Source organism: Liolophura sinensis, chromosome 11 (genome assembly GCF_032854445.1).
Source record: "Liolophura sinensis isolate JHLJ2023 chromosome 11, CUHK_Ljap_v2, whole genome shotgun sequence".
Lineage (NCBI taxonomy): Eukaryota > Metazoa > Mollusca > Polyplacophora > Chitonida > Chitonidae > Liolophura > Liolophura sinensis.
This window is the reverse complement of record NC_088305.1, coordinates 8715402-8730402: the sequence shown is the minus strand read 5'-3', so window position 1 is coordinate 8730402 and position 15001 is coordinate 8715402. Positions and strand designations below refer to the sequence as shown.

The window sequence follows — 15001 nt, the reverse complement described above, 5'->3', positions numbered from 1 at the left end:
AAAATTAAACAATCTGAAGATCATATCTCCACATTTTGTTGAGTACAGGAGGATTAAACAACAATGGGCTTAAAGCCAAGCAATTTGTTGATTGATTGATTGACCATTATATAACGCCGTTGTCATGAATATTTTTACTTTTGACGGCGGTCTGGTTTACTTATGTATGTATGCTTGGGGTTTAAAGCCGTATTTAACAATTTATCAGTCCTATGACAACAGCGTTTCGTTAGGCGCGTGTACCTAAACTGCCTTCTTGTGGCAGGGCAAGTCCAAGTCACAACTGAAGTATCATGCCGAAGACACCAGACATAACACCCCACCGAGTCACATTATACTTACAGCGGTCCAACCAGTCCTGTCTCCTTGCTCTAACCCCTCAGCACTGAACGACCAGCAGGGCAGCAACAAGTACCATTTTTAATGTCTTCAGTTTGACCTGACTCTGGTTTTATCCTGTGTCTCCCAAATTCGAAGTGGATGCTCTAACCATTAGGCCACCGAAGTAATCCTCATGTTTTTGCGTGGAAAAAACTCAGGAGTCCAGAGTGACTTATATAACATCAACCATTGTTATGTTGGGATGAAAACCGGACGGAGCCTGGAGAAACCAATATACATCCTCAGAAGAAGCCACCAATCCATATGCTGGGCTTGAAATCACAATTACTGCATTGGTGTTCAAAACTTTGCAACTGTATTTCAAATGAAAACATGACTCATTCAACAGGTATACCATCACAAATTTTATTAAAAAGATAAATGAACACAATAAGCAGCCCAATATTTTTATCACAATTTTGCAAGTAAATAAATGGACATTATCAGGTCGTAATTTAGAAAGGAAAATCCCCAATTTCCTCAAACCTTTCAAAATCTAGACGTAACCACAATGGAATTTTAAATACCCCACAGGAGATTGAGGATACGCAAAATGAACCACTCGCAGGTAAAAATAGTGCCAGTATGTAACCATAAAACTACCTGTAAACCTTTCCTGGGCTCAACCCCAGAAACGACAGAGGTATACACTGATTTCCTAGACTCCACTTTAAGAAACGATTTCATGCTTTAGCCTAAACTTTAAATCTCTTGAGTGTAGGGCATTCAAACTGTTCAAATCTTAAACAATCTCAGCCAAGATTGAGCAAGTAGTTTGAGATATTTTGTATTGTATAGAAGATTAAATTCCTTATGCCATATGAATTTTAATGCATTCTACAAAATAATAAAATATATAGAGCAGACATAATACACATTCAAACAATGCTTATAGTTTAATATACACACATACAATGCATTTGTACAAATACCTTGTGGTTAATATAAAATCATTTTATTTCAATAACAATGAAACGACAAAAAAAAAAACAAACAAAAAAAAAATGCACATTAAAAATGAATGAATTCACACAACAGTTCAAGTGTAACCTAAGAGAAAGAAAAAACAAGATATTTTAATACAAATTCATGAAGGCCTACTTCACACAAAAAGAATACTACTAATATAAGTAGACGACAACAAAATACTCGCCTATGTAAAAAGAATTTTAAATCTCAACACACCTAGAAATACATGTATATCTAGTATAGTTATAAATATCACACTCAGCTTAAATCTACCAAACAGCCGACTTCTGGAAAAGACCTGTTGTGTACTGCAGAGGGTGGTGAGGAGTGTTCAAAATCTGAGGTCATATCGGAGAAGGCTTGAGAGTGGGGGTCTCCATTCTCGGTATCAGCCATATAAGGAGTTCCTAGATAAAAATCGTTCGTCATGTCACCAAATTCACGCAACACAGATCGCTCTGTATCAAACGTGTAGTTATATCTGTTCAAGATGTCTTCTGGTGTGCACCTCTGTCCAAATGCAGAATCTGTGCAGCGGGCAAGTAGGGCCGACTGCACAGCAGCTGTGTGGCCATACCATAGAGAAAACGGGACCCCGTCCAATGGGGATGTTTTGACATCTTCCAAGCTGGTAGCCAAGGAAACTGAATTGGGCCTTACTGCGGAATCGATATCTGCTTGTGTTACCTGTCAAAGAATATAAAGGATAGTGTGTCCTTTAAGTTTGAGACAAAGCCATTTCTGTTTGACTGATTGATTGACAGGTTTGATTGGTATTTAACATTGTACTGAGGAATTTTTCATGCATTATGGCCATCAGATATAACCATGCACTTTGCCCAAATAAAAACACCAGCCTTTGACAGGTAACTGACAAAGCACTTGATTATCAAAGTTTCCTACCATATACATTGTCAGAGAGATTGTCAAATATGTGTATACCAACACCTTGTAAAAACACCATGAACTTAGTTACAGTTGGTGAATTTTTTTATGCATTTTAAACAAAAGAAAATTTTGTGGTAAACATAACATTTGCGAGAGATCAAAGACATGATTTGGCCAGGGCAATATTCTGCTGTGGTTTGTTGACTTATTGGGTATATAAACCACATGTATTTCCTGTAATAATAAACACCTCTCAGTTCTGCTGGTTGTTACTGAGTTATACATGTATATGTGTTTTCAGTGTGTGTTGGAATACAATCTTCAGTCAACAGTAGAAACATGATACATGTGATACTATAGTTGGTCCACAAGAAAAAAGGAGGTGGGGTGGGGGGCGGTAAAAAAAAAAGATACCTCTTGGTATGATGGCGGTAACATCTGAGCAGCATTCATTCTTTGCGAGTTTTCGTCATTTTGTGACACCAGCATAAAATCGTCCACTTCATCTCTGCATGTCAGGTTGTCAGGTTTAGTGTCTGCTCCAGTGTCCCCGACATTCTGTCCAGTTGGATCAGTCAGACGTGAGAGGACTGAGGAAAAGAATGTCATTCTGTAGCCATCCAATTGCCTAATCAAGAGAAAGAGAAACACAAAAGTTTACAGTTAAAACAGCACAAATCACGTCTGCTTTGGGTGGAAATCTGATTTTCATGATAATGTCACACTCAACCTTATATGTACATTTATGTATATTTTACAATAAAACTGGGCTCAAAGTAATTAATATTTTGAGCCCTTCAGAGTGAAGTTGTGGCCAAATGTATTACCTTTAAAAACTATATGGAAATGCATAAAATATTACAAAAATTGATTTAAATGTGAAATTATGTACATTTGCATGATACAAAGCCAGGATTGTGATGACCTCAGCTCAATTCTGCGTCATCATTTTCATGTTGATTTAAAAAAAAATGCAACTGACCAAACATTTTGACACATTAAAAGTTCACAACTAACCTGTTCTCAGTCTCGCCAAACCAAAAATGATCCAAGACAACCGTACAAATTCACAAAATAAATACATTTTCAGACACTACACCCACTGTGGCTGTAAGCCATCTGTCACCATTTTGATCACTTGCAAGAATGAATGAGACTGAAGCAATTAGCACCATCTAACGTCAGGGGGAGGGAACCAGTCAAATGGGCGACTAGGCTTGTCTGATGTTACTGTAATGATTGGCATAAAGGTATTATATTCTCTGAGCCATCGTATTTTTTCTGTGCTCACATTGATGTGCGACTGCCATGAATCATTTTTGTTTTGGAGAGATACAGAAAAGGTTAGTTGATTATAGAATTACTCGGTTGACATCCATTTGTGCTAGAGAAGTTTTAATGCGCAGCTGAAGATGCGAAAAATATTCCTTACTGTCGATTCAACACATAATAAGCAGTTTGTCTTCATTACTCTTGAAACACTAAGTGTTGCTAGATTTAAAAGTTACTTCTTTTAGCAACTTGGATAGAACCTGATGTTCATGTGGCCATCTTCCCAGTTCTCCACTATGAAGCAGGAAATGCGCGTAGCTGCTCAACACTGCACCTGGTATACGCTCTTCGGCGAGCGCCACCATGTTGAGCAGTTACGCACATGTCCTGCATCATAGTGGAGTTGTGGGAAGATGGCGGCATTCGCAAAGGAGCATATGCGTGGGATCCTTCATGGCTAAAATAAATCTATTCTTAATCGAGCAGGGACATATGGAGGCCGTGGCGTGGCGGTGCGGTGGTTGCGGAGAGCAGCTCATTAGGTTGGTGTCTTTCATTTGCGTGAGACTTGTTCAATAACATAGACAATCGGTCTGGACCTTCCTTGAGTAATGAAATTAACATTATACGCGACGGGACTCCAACGACGCTAGGCCAGTATAAGAAAAGGAGTTGGAGTCTTTCGGGCTGAAATTGTAGGCCTACTAACTTTTGGGTCCCCAAGTTTTGACTTATTTAGGATGGATAAAAATGGTCATCACTCACTCACAATTCAGAAAAAATATCATAAATGACTTTAAAAAGTACTCACACTCCGTAGAACTACATTCGGTACTGTTAATCACATATAAGAGTTGAATGACTAAAAATGTGGTGCACTTTCATCAGCTTGATACGTCAGGGAGAAAAATGAAACCGGAAGTCACACGATTAGTACTTCCGTCGGTTAAGGAATTATGGGTTTTGGTCATGCGTACCAATTACTTCGGGAAAAATTGCGCCAAAGCAAGAATTCACGGACTGGAGTGTTGTGAACGACGGTAAATGAACGGAATGGAATCGGGCCCAAAACAGCGTGTGAACGGCAGTATGTTGTCACATCTCCAGGGACATTCTGTCTGTTTGCTTGGTCTTGCAAAAAATGTAAGTCTTGGGTCGAGAATGTGGTGAACAAGCAACAACAACAACGCTTAGTCTCAATGGCGCTATGTTCATGTTAGCTTCAGGTGGATACTTCAACTCCTCTCTTTATACTGGGCTGGTGAAGTATCGTAGCCACAGGGGCAACAAATGGCAAACCAAACACCGATTCACGGGAGTTGTAAGGATTAGGGTTATATTTACGTGTTTATTTCCACATGGATTCTTAGGTCATTTGTTGTCCACGGTCACTTTCTTTTAGTGATTTTTCATAAGGCTAGTTAAAATTGAATTGGGAGATGTTCAGTTTGCATGCAAGTAAAAACAGCATAAATAAGACGTTTAGCATTTTAGATTCTGTTGCGTGTCACTGTCATTTATATGAAGGGCTGTATGCTTTGCGATGTGTTTGAAAGGATGTATTTGACTTGTGGAATGCTCTGGATTTGAACTTCCATCAGACAGCATGTTGGGTCCTTAGCCAGTTGCTTATACAACTACACCACTCGAGTTGATGTGTTAGAACATGGTTTTCAGACACCTTTGAGACATATAAACATGGTAAGGGTTTAATGTGCATGTGACAAGAAATTGACGCTGTGACTGCAATTTTTGTTTCACCACCTAAGCACCAACCACATCTATATATGAGATATTGTGAAATTACCATTCGTCTATTCCACGGAATGAGATAACAATTGTCCAGAAGACCATGAAGCCGTCGGCGAATGTAATTCACTTGACATTTGCCGATGACACTTTAGTGTTTTCTCATTTTTTTCGGTGCACTGTGCAAGTCGGCGAAGGCTCTGTTCCCACGTACATATTTTACCATAAACAGCTTCTCTGTTGTGAACTGGAGCTGACCCAACATTAAAAGTTCACAGCCAATTTCTTGGCTATTCTTTACTTTGAAGCTGAACTGGCATGTAGGTGCTCAACATGGCCAATATCCAATGTTGCTCATTTCTCTATACTTTCACGCGTTATCTTTCATCTCCTCGTCTGCTTGCTGCTACAAGAGAAGTGCCTGGATGCCCGCTATCTTGAACACTGGACGGGCGGACTATCAAACCACAACGGCAGTCAATGTTAAATCATGCACCATTTCACGCCGTGTTTGATAAATCTTTTCTAAATGATATCTGCAGTAAAAAAACACAGGTGTAAACTGTGGCTCTCCCCTTTCGGCTCGCCCACACACGTAAAATATTGCTGAGTAATGACACAGAATTCGTGTGACAGTCATTGCTGAAACAGCAGCCATTTTACCTTCACCAGAGTTATGTGTCTTGAATAGACCTGAAGAGATGAACCTAAAATGTTTGGAAATAGTTTGACATGTCGTGAATACCAGGCTGGTGTACGAATATTCCTGGAATGTTGTGTGTAGGCGAGCTGAGAGGTAAGAGCCAAAGTTGACACCTGTTTTGGACTGCAGACACCATGTAGAAAGGACGTCTCAGACATGCCGCGAAACAGCATATGGTTCACCCTACGCTGCCGCTGTGGCTAAAATGGAGATGGGTTGAAATAGCCACCTGGGGCATTCTGTACAGCTGCCTTCACTCTGCACTCCTCAGTTCTTTAGTTAGCCAAGCAATTGGCTTTGAACTTTTAATATTGGGTATAGTATAGTTTATAGTCAAGAGAAAGATTTCTGTACTGATTGCAGGGATGTTAAGTGCAATATATGAGACGTCTTTCATCTAAAATTACTCAAAATGCTGTGTTGTCCTTAAATTTAACATAAATGTACAATCACATTGAAACACTGAAAGATTGTTTTTCTGTCACTTGCCAGATGTGAGTGGTGCCTGCCACTCCAGTTCCTCCATCCATAAGTGTGGTGTTCGGCAACAACCATTAAACCATGGAGTTCTTCTATATGTCAAGCCAAATGGTTTCATATCCCGGAATCCAGTGAAGTATGCATTAGTTGTTGGTTATTTGTAGGTGGATACAAACGGCATGTCTTTCACATTAACAACCAGCGACAACATGGATGTTCAGGTCACTATGCGTGAACCGGTGAGTTTTTATTTTGGTGAATCGTACATAAAGAACATAAAAGAGATTATGGGTTTAAGAGTAGTGAAGAAAGTTATGCCGAAAAAAGTTTGTAATTTTTTTTGAGAGATAAATGTATTTTATGTCTATTAATAGCTTATCTGTTTTATACCTATTTTCTGTGAGTGGTTAAAAATTTGTGGAAATGTTTTCGTCCAACTTTCTGGAAAATTCGAACCAGCTTCAGTCAGATTCTGGCACCCTATCACTAAAGCTATCACCATTGATATCACCACTGATATCAGGACAGCAGGCTAGTTAAAGGATACAATAAATGATTTCATTTTTATTTCTTAATAAAAACTGTTGGATGGGTAATAACATATAACAGTACAAAAAAAAATTTAACCTTTTTTTTGGGAAAAAATGGCAATATTATCCGCAACAGTCCGTCTGGAAATGAAGTAGCCTGTAGGGATGACATCAACAATTATAACTGTCAAAACAACTCTCTGGAGAAACAGACCAAATGTTTTGAAGGTTTTGTAACTTGCCTCATGGAAGGGGACATTCGAATCACAAGGTCCATATCACCCGATATGACATTAAAGAGCTACTCTAGTGTAAAGACTTATCGAGAGATAGTTTGAATGGCATTCCTGAATTGTTAAGAAAATTGCACTGCATTAAAAGGGCTGTTTGTTTTGGACTATAATATGGAAACGAAAGTTTTCTGTCCTTTCCAAATTTCCCTTGAATGAAGTAATACAAGAATACTTGGTGTCTGCTTTAGTCGTCACATCTGCTTGATTTTTTTAGTCACATAAGGAATATTAGCTTGTTTCATCACGAAAACTGAAGATTTTTTTTCAGGGCAGACTTCATTTATATTGGTTAAAAAGTCTTATTCATTGTAAATCTTTTTGGTTGCATTAGCTCTGTTTTATACAGTATTCTTCGTATCATTTTTCATTGCCAGCTAAACGAATATGTGTCTGGACTGACAGAAGTTCATGGTGAAGTGGTCTCACCTAAAGGTGTCATGTGCAGCAACTACGTGGTGTTTGCGGAGGATGCATCAGCGCAGTTCAGTGAGTGCACAGCAATGTTCGAATGTAAAACTTTTAGTGTAGGGCTTAAAATGTTATTTCAGGCTGTTCAGAGTGATTACCTCATCAAAAATTGAAGTCCTCTAATAAAAATAATAGAAATCATTTAGGGATGTAAAATGTATTAAGTCGCGTGCACACGACAGCTAGCTGATGAGCTCTCGTGCATACGACAGTTAGCTGATGAGCTCTTGTGCATACGACAGCTAGCTGATGAGCTCTCGTGCATACGACAGCTAGCTGATGAGCTCTTGTGCATACGACAGCTAGCTGATGAGCTCTCGTACGCACGACAGCTAACTGATTAGCTCTTGTGCACACGACAGCTAGCTGATGAGCTCTCGTACGCACGACAGCTAACTGATTAGCTCTTGTGCACACAACAGCTAGCTGATGAGCTCTTGTGCATACGGCAGCTAGCTGATGGGCTCAGTTGCACACGACAGCTAACTGATGAACTCTTGTGCATACGACAGCTGACTGATGAGCTCTTGTGCACACGACAGCTAGCTGATGAGCTCTTGTGCACACGACAGTTAGCTGATGAGCTCTTGTGCACACGACAGCTAGCTGATGAGCTCTTGTGCACATGACAGCTAGCTGATGAGCTCTTGTGCACACGATAGTTAGCTGATGAGCTCTTGTGCACACGACAGCTAGCTGATGAGCTCTCGTCCGCACGACAGCTAACTGATGAGCTCTTGTGCACACGACAGCTAACTGATGAGCTCTTGTCCGCACGACAGCTAACTGATGAGCTCTTGTCTGTATGACAGCTAACTGATGAGCTCTACATGAGAGCTAGCTGCTGAACAGAGGGTAATCATGGTTCACTGAGACAAGTTTCTCAGTATATGTGAGTCACCGCACTCACAGCACCATGTGCTCAGTCCTCATGTTTTCATGTTTTCAATCGCCGCTATGCTTTCTCATCATGTGAGGCTGTGTTGACCTCTGGTTTTACAGGAATTTCTTTGCGCTGAGCACTTTTCACAACGTCAATGCACACATTGAGATTTTAGGTACAAATGGCAAGAGATATCAAACACGAGAGATATTTTGCTCACAGCCTGTCATGCCTAAAATCATGACTAAAGTTTCGCTCGCACAGGGTGACATCTGCTGAGCATTCCGCCACGAGTAACTTTGTGTGCAGCTAGCTCTTGTGTGCGCCTAGCATAATATTGTTTCCATTTTGAAAAATTGTAACAGACCCTGAAAGTGGACAACAAGCAATGAGTTTACGAATATTAGCCTGTCTCAAAGTCATTCTTTGTGATGACCTGGCCTAAACTTGAGGTACCGGCCCGGATAGCACAGTTGGTAGAGCATCCGCTTCGGGAGCGGTATATCCAGGATCAATCCTTGGTCGAGTAACACCTAAGATTTTAAAAGAGGAAGTTGTATCTTCCTCGTTTGGCGTTCAGCAAGAAGGGGATAATGCAATGACTGGTTGAACCATATCAGTATAATGGCTCGGGTGGGATGGCTTACTTGCCTTCTGTAAGTCGTCTCAGTGAAGCAGCACTAGATAAAACAGCGGTGGAAATCCGTCCTGCGACAAGGAGGCACATTACATGCACTCTAAGTATTCCTTCGTCGTCATATGACTGAAATCTTGTTGAGTACGACGTTAAGTCCCAAGCCCTCACTCACTCACTCAATCAACTTGAGGTCCTCATTTTTATTTTGCGTTCTTAAAAACGACCAATGTTTGTCCTTGTAGATCATAACAACATTAAGATTGTTAATATCATCTGAATTGCCAGATTAGCTTTTGCAGGGCACAGTGGCACTACAAATACTCAGAGATTGTTGCTTGAGTGGGTTGGGGCTGATTTGTCACACAGTTGTTTTTCAGCCTTGTGCGGGTTCAATCTGGGCCCTAGGGAGGGAATTAACGGATTCAGGATGGGGCTTTCGTGATGCTGCACCTTTGTGGCTGATGCAGCATTGAGGAAGACTTGTCTTCTAGCCATATGAGGTGATATCTGTACATCACATGCAGAAATGTTCACTTTAGCTAGTAAGTTGCTGTAGGTTGGTGGTTTATCCCAAGCTCTCCAGTTTCCTGTACCCATAAAAGTGACGGCCATAAACTGAAAAGTTGCTGAGTGTGGCATTTATCAAAAATCAGAATAAAAAATATTTAAAAAAGCAGGCTCAGACTGTGTATTGTACAACCTAGTTTTTTTTAGGACATTTTGCATGTGGTACAATCAACAGCCATACAACCCAAAATGTCCTAAGATATGTGATGTAAGATTACATGTATGTTGTATGGCATTGTGTGTTATACAACATTATGTCATCGTCTGAAGTGATTTCTGGCTCACTCTGCTTTGTTTTTGTTTTTTTCCACAGATATGGACTTGTATAACACAGCTGTTGAGACCATATCCAAACTACCCAGCCACTACATGGTGACAGCAGCCAAATCTGGCTGAGCCCATACTAGTTACCTCCCCTTGCACAAAAGACATTACATGTTTGTTTATCTTGAGGCCATGTGATGTGTCCATATGGTTTGATGTGAATAGTGTGTGGATTTATACTGCAATGACAGTCAAATCAATGGACTATCCTGAGCTTGCAGGGCACAGAGCACGGCTCATAATCCATTGTCAAGAAGGTACAAACATTTATCAGTCTCCTGGCATGAGTTCTGTCAGTGGTCGTAGACGTACCTGTGTTTTGGAAATGTGCGATAAAATATGAGCGAAAGATGTTGATTCAAAAGTCTGGTTAAATATGCGATTCCTCACCAGTGAAAACATGGAATTACACTTGGACTGTTCCTACGAAACATTTTGCTAGGCCATGCTAGGGAATGCAAAACTGAATATTTCCCTAGCTGAGTGGTGGATATAACATTTAGTGAGTAAACAGTACCATTCATGAAAACCTGAATATGCATGTACTGTAAATTTTCAGCATTTATACATTTAGCCAGAATTTGAGATCAGTCTGTATCATTTCCAATTTTCTTCTGTTTTTTCTCCCATGTTAATTTTGTCAGAATAAGGTGTCTCTTGGCAAAACCTATTGCTTTGAGTCATATTTAAGAGGATGTCTTTTGTCATTGAGGAATGTCTCTAAATACTAACTGCTGGTACTAGAGATGCTGAATGTGTTTTAACTGTTGGAAATGTAAGTGCCAGTGTCTTGGAAATGGCCAGAAATGTGATAGAAGAGATCCAAACAAGCTGCTTTTTTGAGGCATTTTGTTTGACCGGTGCATTTTGTTTGAGTAGTGCAGATTTCTCTTTTCTCCTCTTATGGAGAAAGTGCTAAAAAAAACGTCAAGATTTCTTATCTATATTTTTCATGTTCACTTGGACAGCTCAACCAAGACCTAGTTTGATCTGCTAGCCTTGCATGCAAGCTGTTTTCAATCCTTTTTCCCTGAGGTTTGGTATTACCAAACAGGTGCCCTGCCACCTTCAACAGTCACACAGTGTTATGAGTCAGAAGCAGATGCCTTTAAAATTTGATAACTTGACTATTGCAGAATGTGCAACTGAGTATTTGCCTTGCTGAGTGATAGATATAACATTTAGTGAGAAAATAGGACTATTCACACAAACCTGAATATGCATGTACTGTAAATCTTCCAACATTTTCCAAATGTAAAGAACTTTTTTCAGTGCAAACGAGTGTTATGAAAATGACACTAAACATGATTTGTTCGTGTCATTGAAGATGCAAACTTCATAAAACTGTTTTAAAACTGTTTTTCTACACACCACAGCTTTCTCACAGTGTTTGGTCACAGTGGTTGAAAAGGTCCAAGAATTAGAGTGTGTGTGAATTCATGATGATAAACTATCTGTGCTGATAACTATGTATGTATACATGAACCTAATGGTGTTAATACCATGTCATTCGTTTTTTTATTGTGTTTTTGATACGGTAGTTACAGAGGAAGTCATCTCGATCATTTGTTTTATGCCCATTAAATTCTGCTTTTGTAACAAATTATTCTGAAAGTTTTCTTAAAACTCTGATGTAGGTGAATCTGGCTAAGCTGTAAGCTGAACCAATCAGTCCAGGCCTTGGACAGAGAATAAGTAAGTTTTGAGTTCGAACTCTCTGTCCTCAATGGTAAAAAAAAAAAAAGTCCTACCGTATCATGTGACCTGTCAAAAATGTTAGGAAAATATTGCAGGATTGCATTTGCTATCACATGGATGCCTGAAAACAAAAAAAAAATTGACCAAAAGTTATTTAAAGTAGACAAACGATGGAGAAAATTGAACAGTCAAGCCTTTGTAAACGTGAGTAGTTTCTAAAGGAAAGAGGTGTCATTTAAGCCATGTTGGGACAAGTAGTTTCTAAAGGAAAGAGGTGTCATTTAAGCCGTGTCGGGACAAGTAGTTTCTAAAGGAAAGAGGTGTCATTTAAGCCATGTTGGGACAAGTGATCGCTAAATTAATGTCAGCAAAGGTTGCTTAACATTTTCTACGAGTCACCTTATACAGGAGGACTTTTTTTACCTTCAAGGACGCTAAAGTGCGAACTCGAAACACCCCTAATCTTTGCTCGTGGAACTTGGATATTCATAACAATAAGCAGTTGACAGTTCTCGTAATGCCCTAATTTCAAGTGGGAAAGTTTATCAGTAAGTTGACAAATGTAGTTGATGTGAATATCCTAGTGCTAGGGTTTCATTCCTTAATGAAATTGACCGGCATCAGATAAATAAAATTGTCCTCAGTAGGACGTGGATACGAGTCAGATTTATTTATTTATTTATTTGATTGGTGTCTTACGCCGTACTCAAGAGTATTTCACTTATACGATGGCGGCCAGCATTATGGTGGGTGGAACCAAGCAGAGCCCGGGGGGTAACCCACGACCATCTGCAGGTTGCTGACAGACCTTCACACGTACAATACGAATCAAATAAATAACCAGTTCAGTGGCTATAAGTGACCTGTCTTATTGTTACCTCTCCTGCTCAGTTTAAGTGCTGGCGCAGCTCTATTATCGGATCCGTGCTTGTGCATGTAGTCGAATTCAGTTGTCTCTGTTTCAGGGGTGTCAAGGGGTTTGGCAGGTACATGTCGAAAATCAATGGTTTTCTCTGGTTTCCTGCATTCCTAAACATAAATGATGTCACATAAGTGAAAAGTGTTTGGGCATTGAACACTAATCAAAGAAATAAACTTAGTCACCTCACTTCACTTGCAGCTGTCCTGTCCCGTCAAATCCAGCAGCTACATCCCCACACCTCAATAACCTCATCTCAAACAGTTACCTTACCACACATAGCTGTCACCTCATCTAAAACTGTTACCTCACCAAACCTCAAGCCCTCATTCAACTCCTCTCAAGCAATTACCTCGCTATACTTCAAGGTTAATATCACCTCATTTTAAGCTGTTACCCAACAACACTTCTTGTCATCTCGCCCCAGCTACGTACCCACAAATCAAGCTGTTGCCTTGCCATCGCTACCTTACCACCCATCAAGAAGTCTCCTGCTGCGTCTAAGGCAGCTACCTCATCACATTTCAAACTGTGACTCGCCACACTGCTATCTGTGACTTCATCTCTTCTAAAGCAGTCACCTCACCACACTTCTAGCAGTTACTTCACACGCCTCAAGCTGCCGCTCACTTCACCTCAAGCAGTTACCTCTCCACACTTCTAGCTGTAACCTCACCCCATCTCAGTTACCCAACCACACGTCTAGCTGTAACCACACTTCATCTCAGTTACCCCACCACACTTCTAGCTGTAACCGCACCTCATCTCCATTACATCCACCACACTTCTAGCTGTAACCACACCCTCTCTCAGTTACACCCACAACATTTCTGGCTGTAACCACACCCCACCTCGGTTACCCCACAACATTTCTAGCTGTAACCATACCCCACCTCGGTTACCCCACAACATTTCTAGCTGTAACCACACCTTGGTTATCTCCCCACACTTCAAGCTGTCGATGGGTCGAGTCACACCTAAGACTTTAAAAGAGGAAGTTGTAACTTCCTCGCTTGGTGTTCAGCGTGCAACGACTGGTTGACCCGTATCAGTATAATAGCTTGGGCGGGATGGCTTACTTGCCTTCTGTAAGTCATCTCAGTGAAGCAGCACTAGATAAAAGAGCGGTGGAAATTCGTCCTGCAACAAGGTGGTACATTACATACACCCTAAGGATTCCTTCGTTGTCATATGACTGAAAAATTGTTGAGCGCGACGTTAAACCCCAAGCACTCACTCACTCAATCAAGCTGTCGACCATCTTAAGCTGTTGCCTCACTATCTTTCAGTCTGTTACTCACATCTCTCTTACCTCACCACACTTCTAACAGCCAATCACCTCATATCAAACATTTACCTCAGCACACTTTCCGCTGTCACTTCACCTCAAGCAGTTTAACTCAGCACACTTCAAGTTGTCCCTCAGCTCATCTCAAGCAATTACCCCACCAAACCTCTAGGTATCAAGTTGTCACCTTAGCACACTTACAGCCATCTCTCATCCCACTTTATCACAGATACTGCTGGTTTGTCTGATTCTGGGGGCCTCCGTGGCTCAGTTGGTTAGTGCGCTAGCGCAGCGTAATGACCCAGGAGTCTCTCACTAATGCGGTGGCTGTGAGTTCAAGTCCAGCTCATGCTGGCTTCCTCTCCGGCCGTATGTGGGAAGGACTGCCAACAACGTGCGGATGGTCGGGGGTTTTCCCCCGGGCTGTGCCCGGTTTCCACCCACCATAATGCTGGCCGCCGTCGTATAAGTGAAATATTCTTGAGTACGGCGTAAAACAGCAATCAAATAAATAAATTAATAAATTGTGCGATTTCACCTGCTGCTGCAAGATTTTTTGTTACCGGGACAGGTGGTGAGGTGTATCGACACTGATATCCTCAATGTCATGGTCAGCTTTCTTCAGTGATAAACCGGCCATTAAGCCGAGTGAAATGAACTGAAACAGCCTAAATAAGAAATAAATGCATATACCGGAATATGTTGGGGAAAGTGAGACATGGCTCATTGCAATGGCCTCCTATGGCTTTGTGTGTAAGTAATCACCAAACCTCTTCTCTGCCACAACCGCAGGTCACACAATGTCACAAGCGCTTTCTTCCAGTGATAAACTGGATTGCTTAAGTCCAGCAAATGAACTGAAACAGCCTCAAAATAAGAAAAAAAAAACTTATATGCTTGTATACAGATACAGAAGTGAGACATGGCTCGGTTTAAATGTGTGTGACTAGCA

The 15001-nt window shown here is 40.7% G+C and overlaps 1 protein-coding gene and 1 long non-coding RNA gene across 3 annotated transcripts; one reads left to right on the top strand and one right to left on the bottom strand.

Annotated features, from left to right (window-relative positions):
- Positions 1 to 1371: 1371 nt before the first annotated feature.
- Positions 1372 to 4422, bottom strand: LOC135477958 (uncharacterized). Its single transcript, XR_010445234.1, has 3 exons — positions 4322 to 4422; positions 2653 to 2866; positions 1372 to 2037 (listed from the first exon to the last, which is right to left on the bottom strand). It is a non-coding gene; the product is annotated as an uncharacterized LOC135477958 (long non-coding RNA).
- Positions 4423 to 4519: 97 nt separating this feature from the next.
- On the top strand, positions 4520 to 12482 carry LOC135477638 (uncharacterized). 2 transcript variants are annotated; one of them, XR_010445224.1, is made up of 5 exons: positions 4520 to 4653; positions 6607 to 6681; positions 7640 to 7751; positions 10134 to 12070; positions 12163 to 12482. XR_010445224.1 is itself a non-coding variant. In XM_064757806.1 (4 exons), the coding sequence occupies exons 1-4, from the start codon at positions 4555 to 4557 to the stop codon at positions 10214 to 10216; spliced, it is 369 nt and encodes a 122-aa protein (XP_064613876.1). In that variant the 5' UTR covers positions 4520 to 4554; the 3' UTR covers positions 10217 to 12482. The 2 variants fall into 2 exon arrangements, 1 of the variants encoding a protein (XP_064613876.1); XM_064757806.1 differs by having other exon boundaries at positions 10134 to 12482.
- Positions 12483 to 15001: the final 2519 nt, after the last annotated feature.

Bases quoted from the DNA above. Each gene is read 5' to 3' on its own strand.
- LOC135477638 (XM_064757806.1), top strand. From the start codon at position 4,555: ATGAACGGAATGGAATCGGGCCCAAAACAGCGTGTGAACGGCAGTATG. The intron at 4,654-6,606 runs GTAAGTCTTGGG...GGTTATTTGTAG, and splicing joins TGCTTGGTCTTGCAAAAAAT to GTGGATACAAACGGCATGTC. The intron at 7,752-10,133 runs GTGAGTGCACAG...TTTTTTCCACAG, and splicing joins GGATGCATCAGCGCAGTTCA to ATATGGACTTGTATAACACA.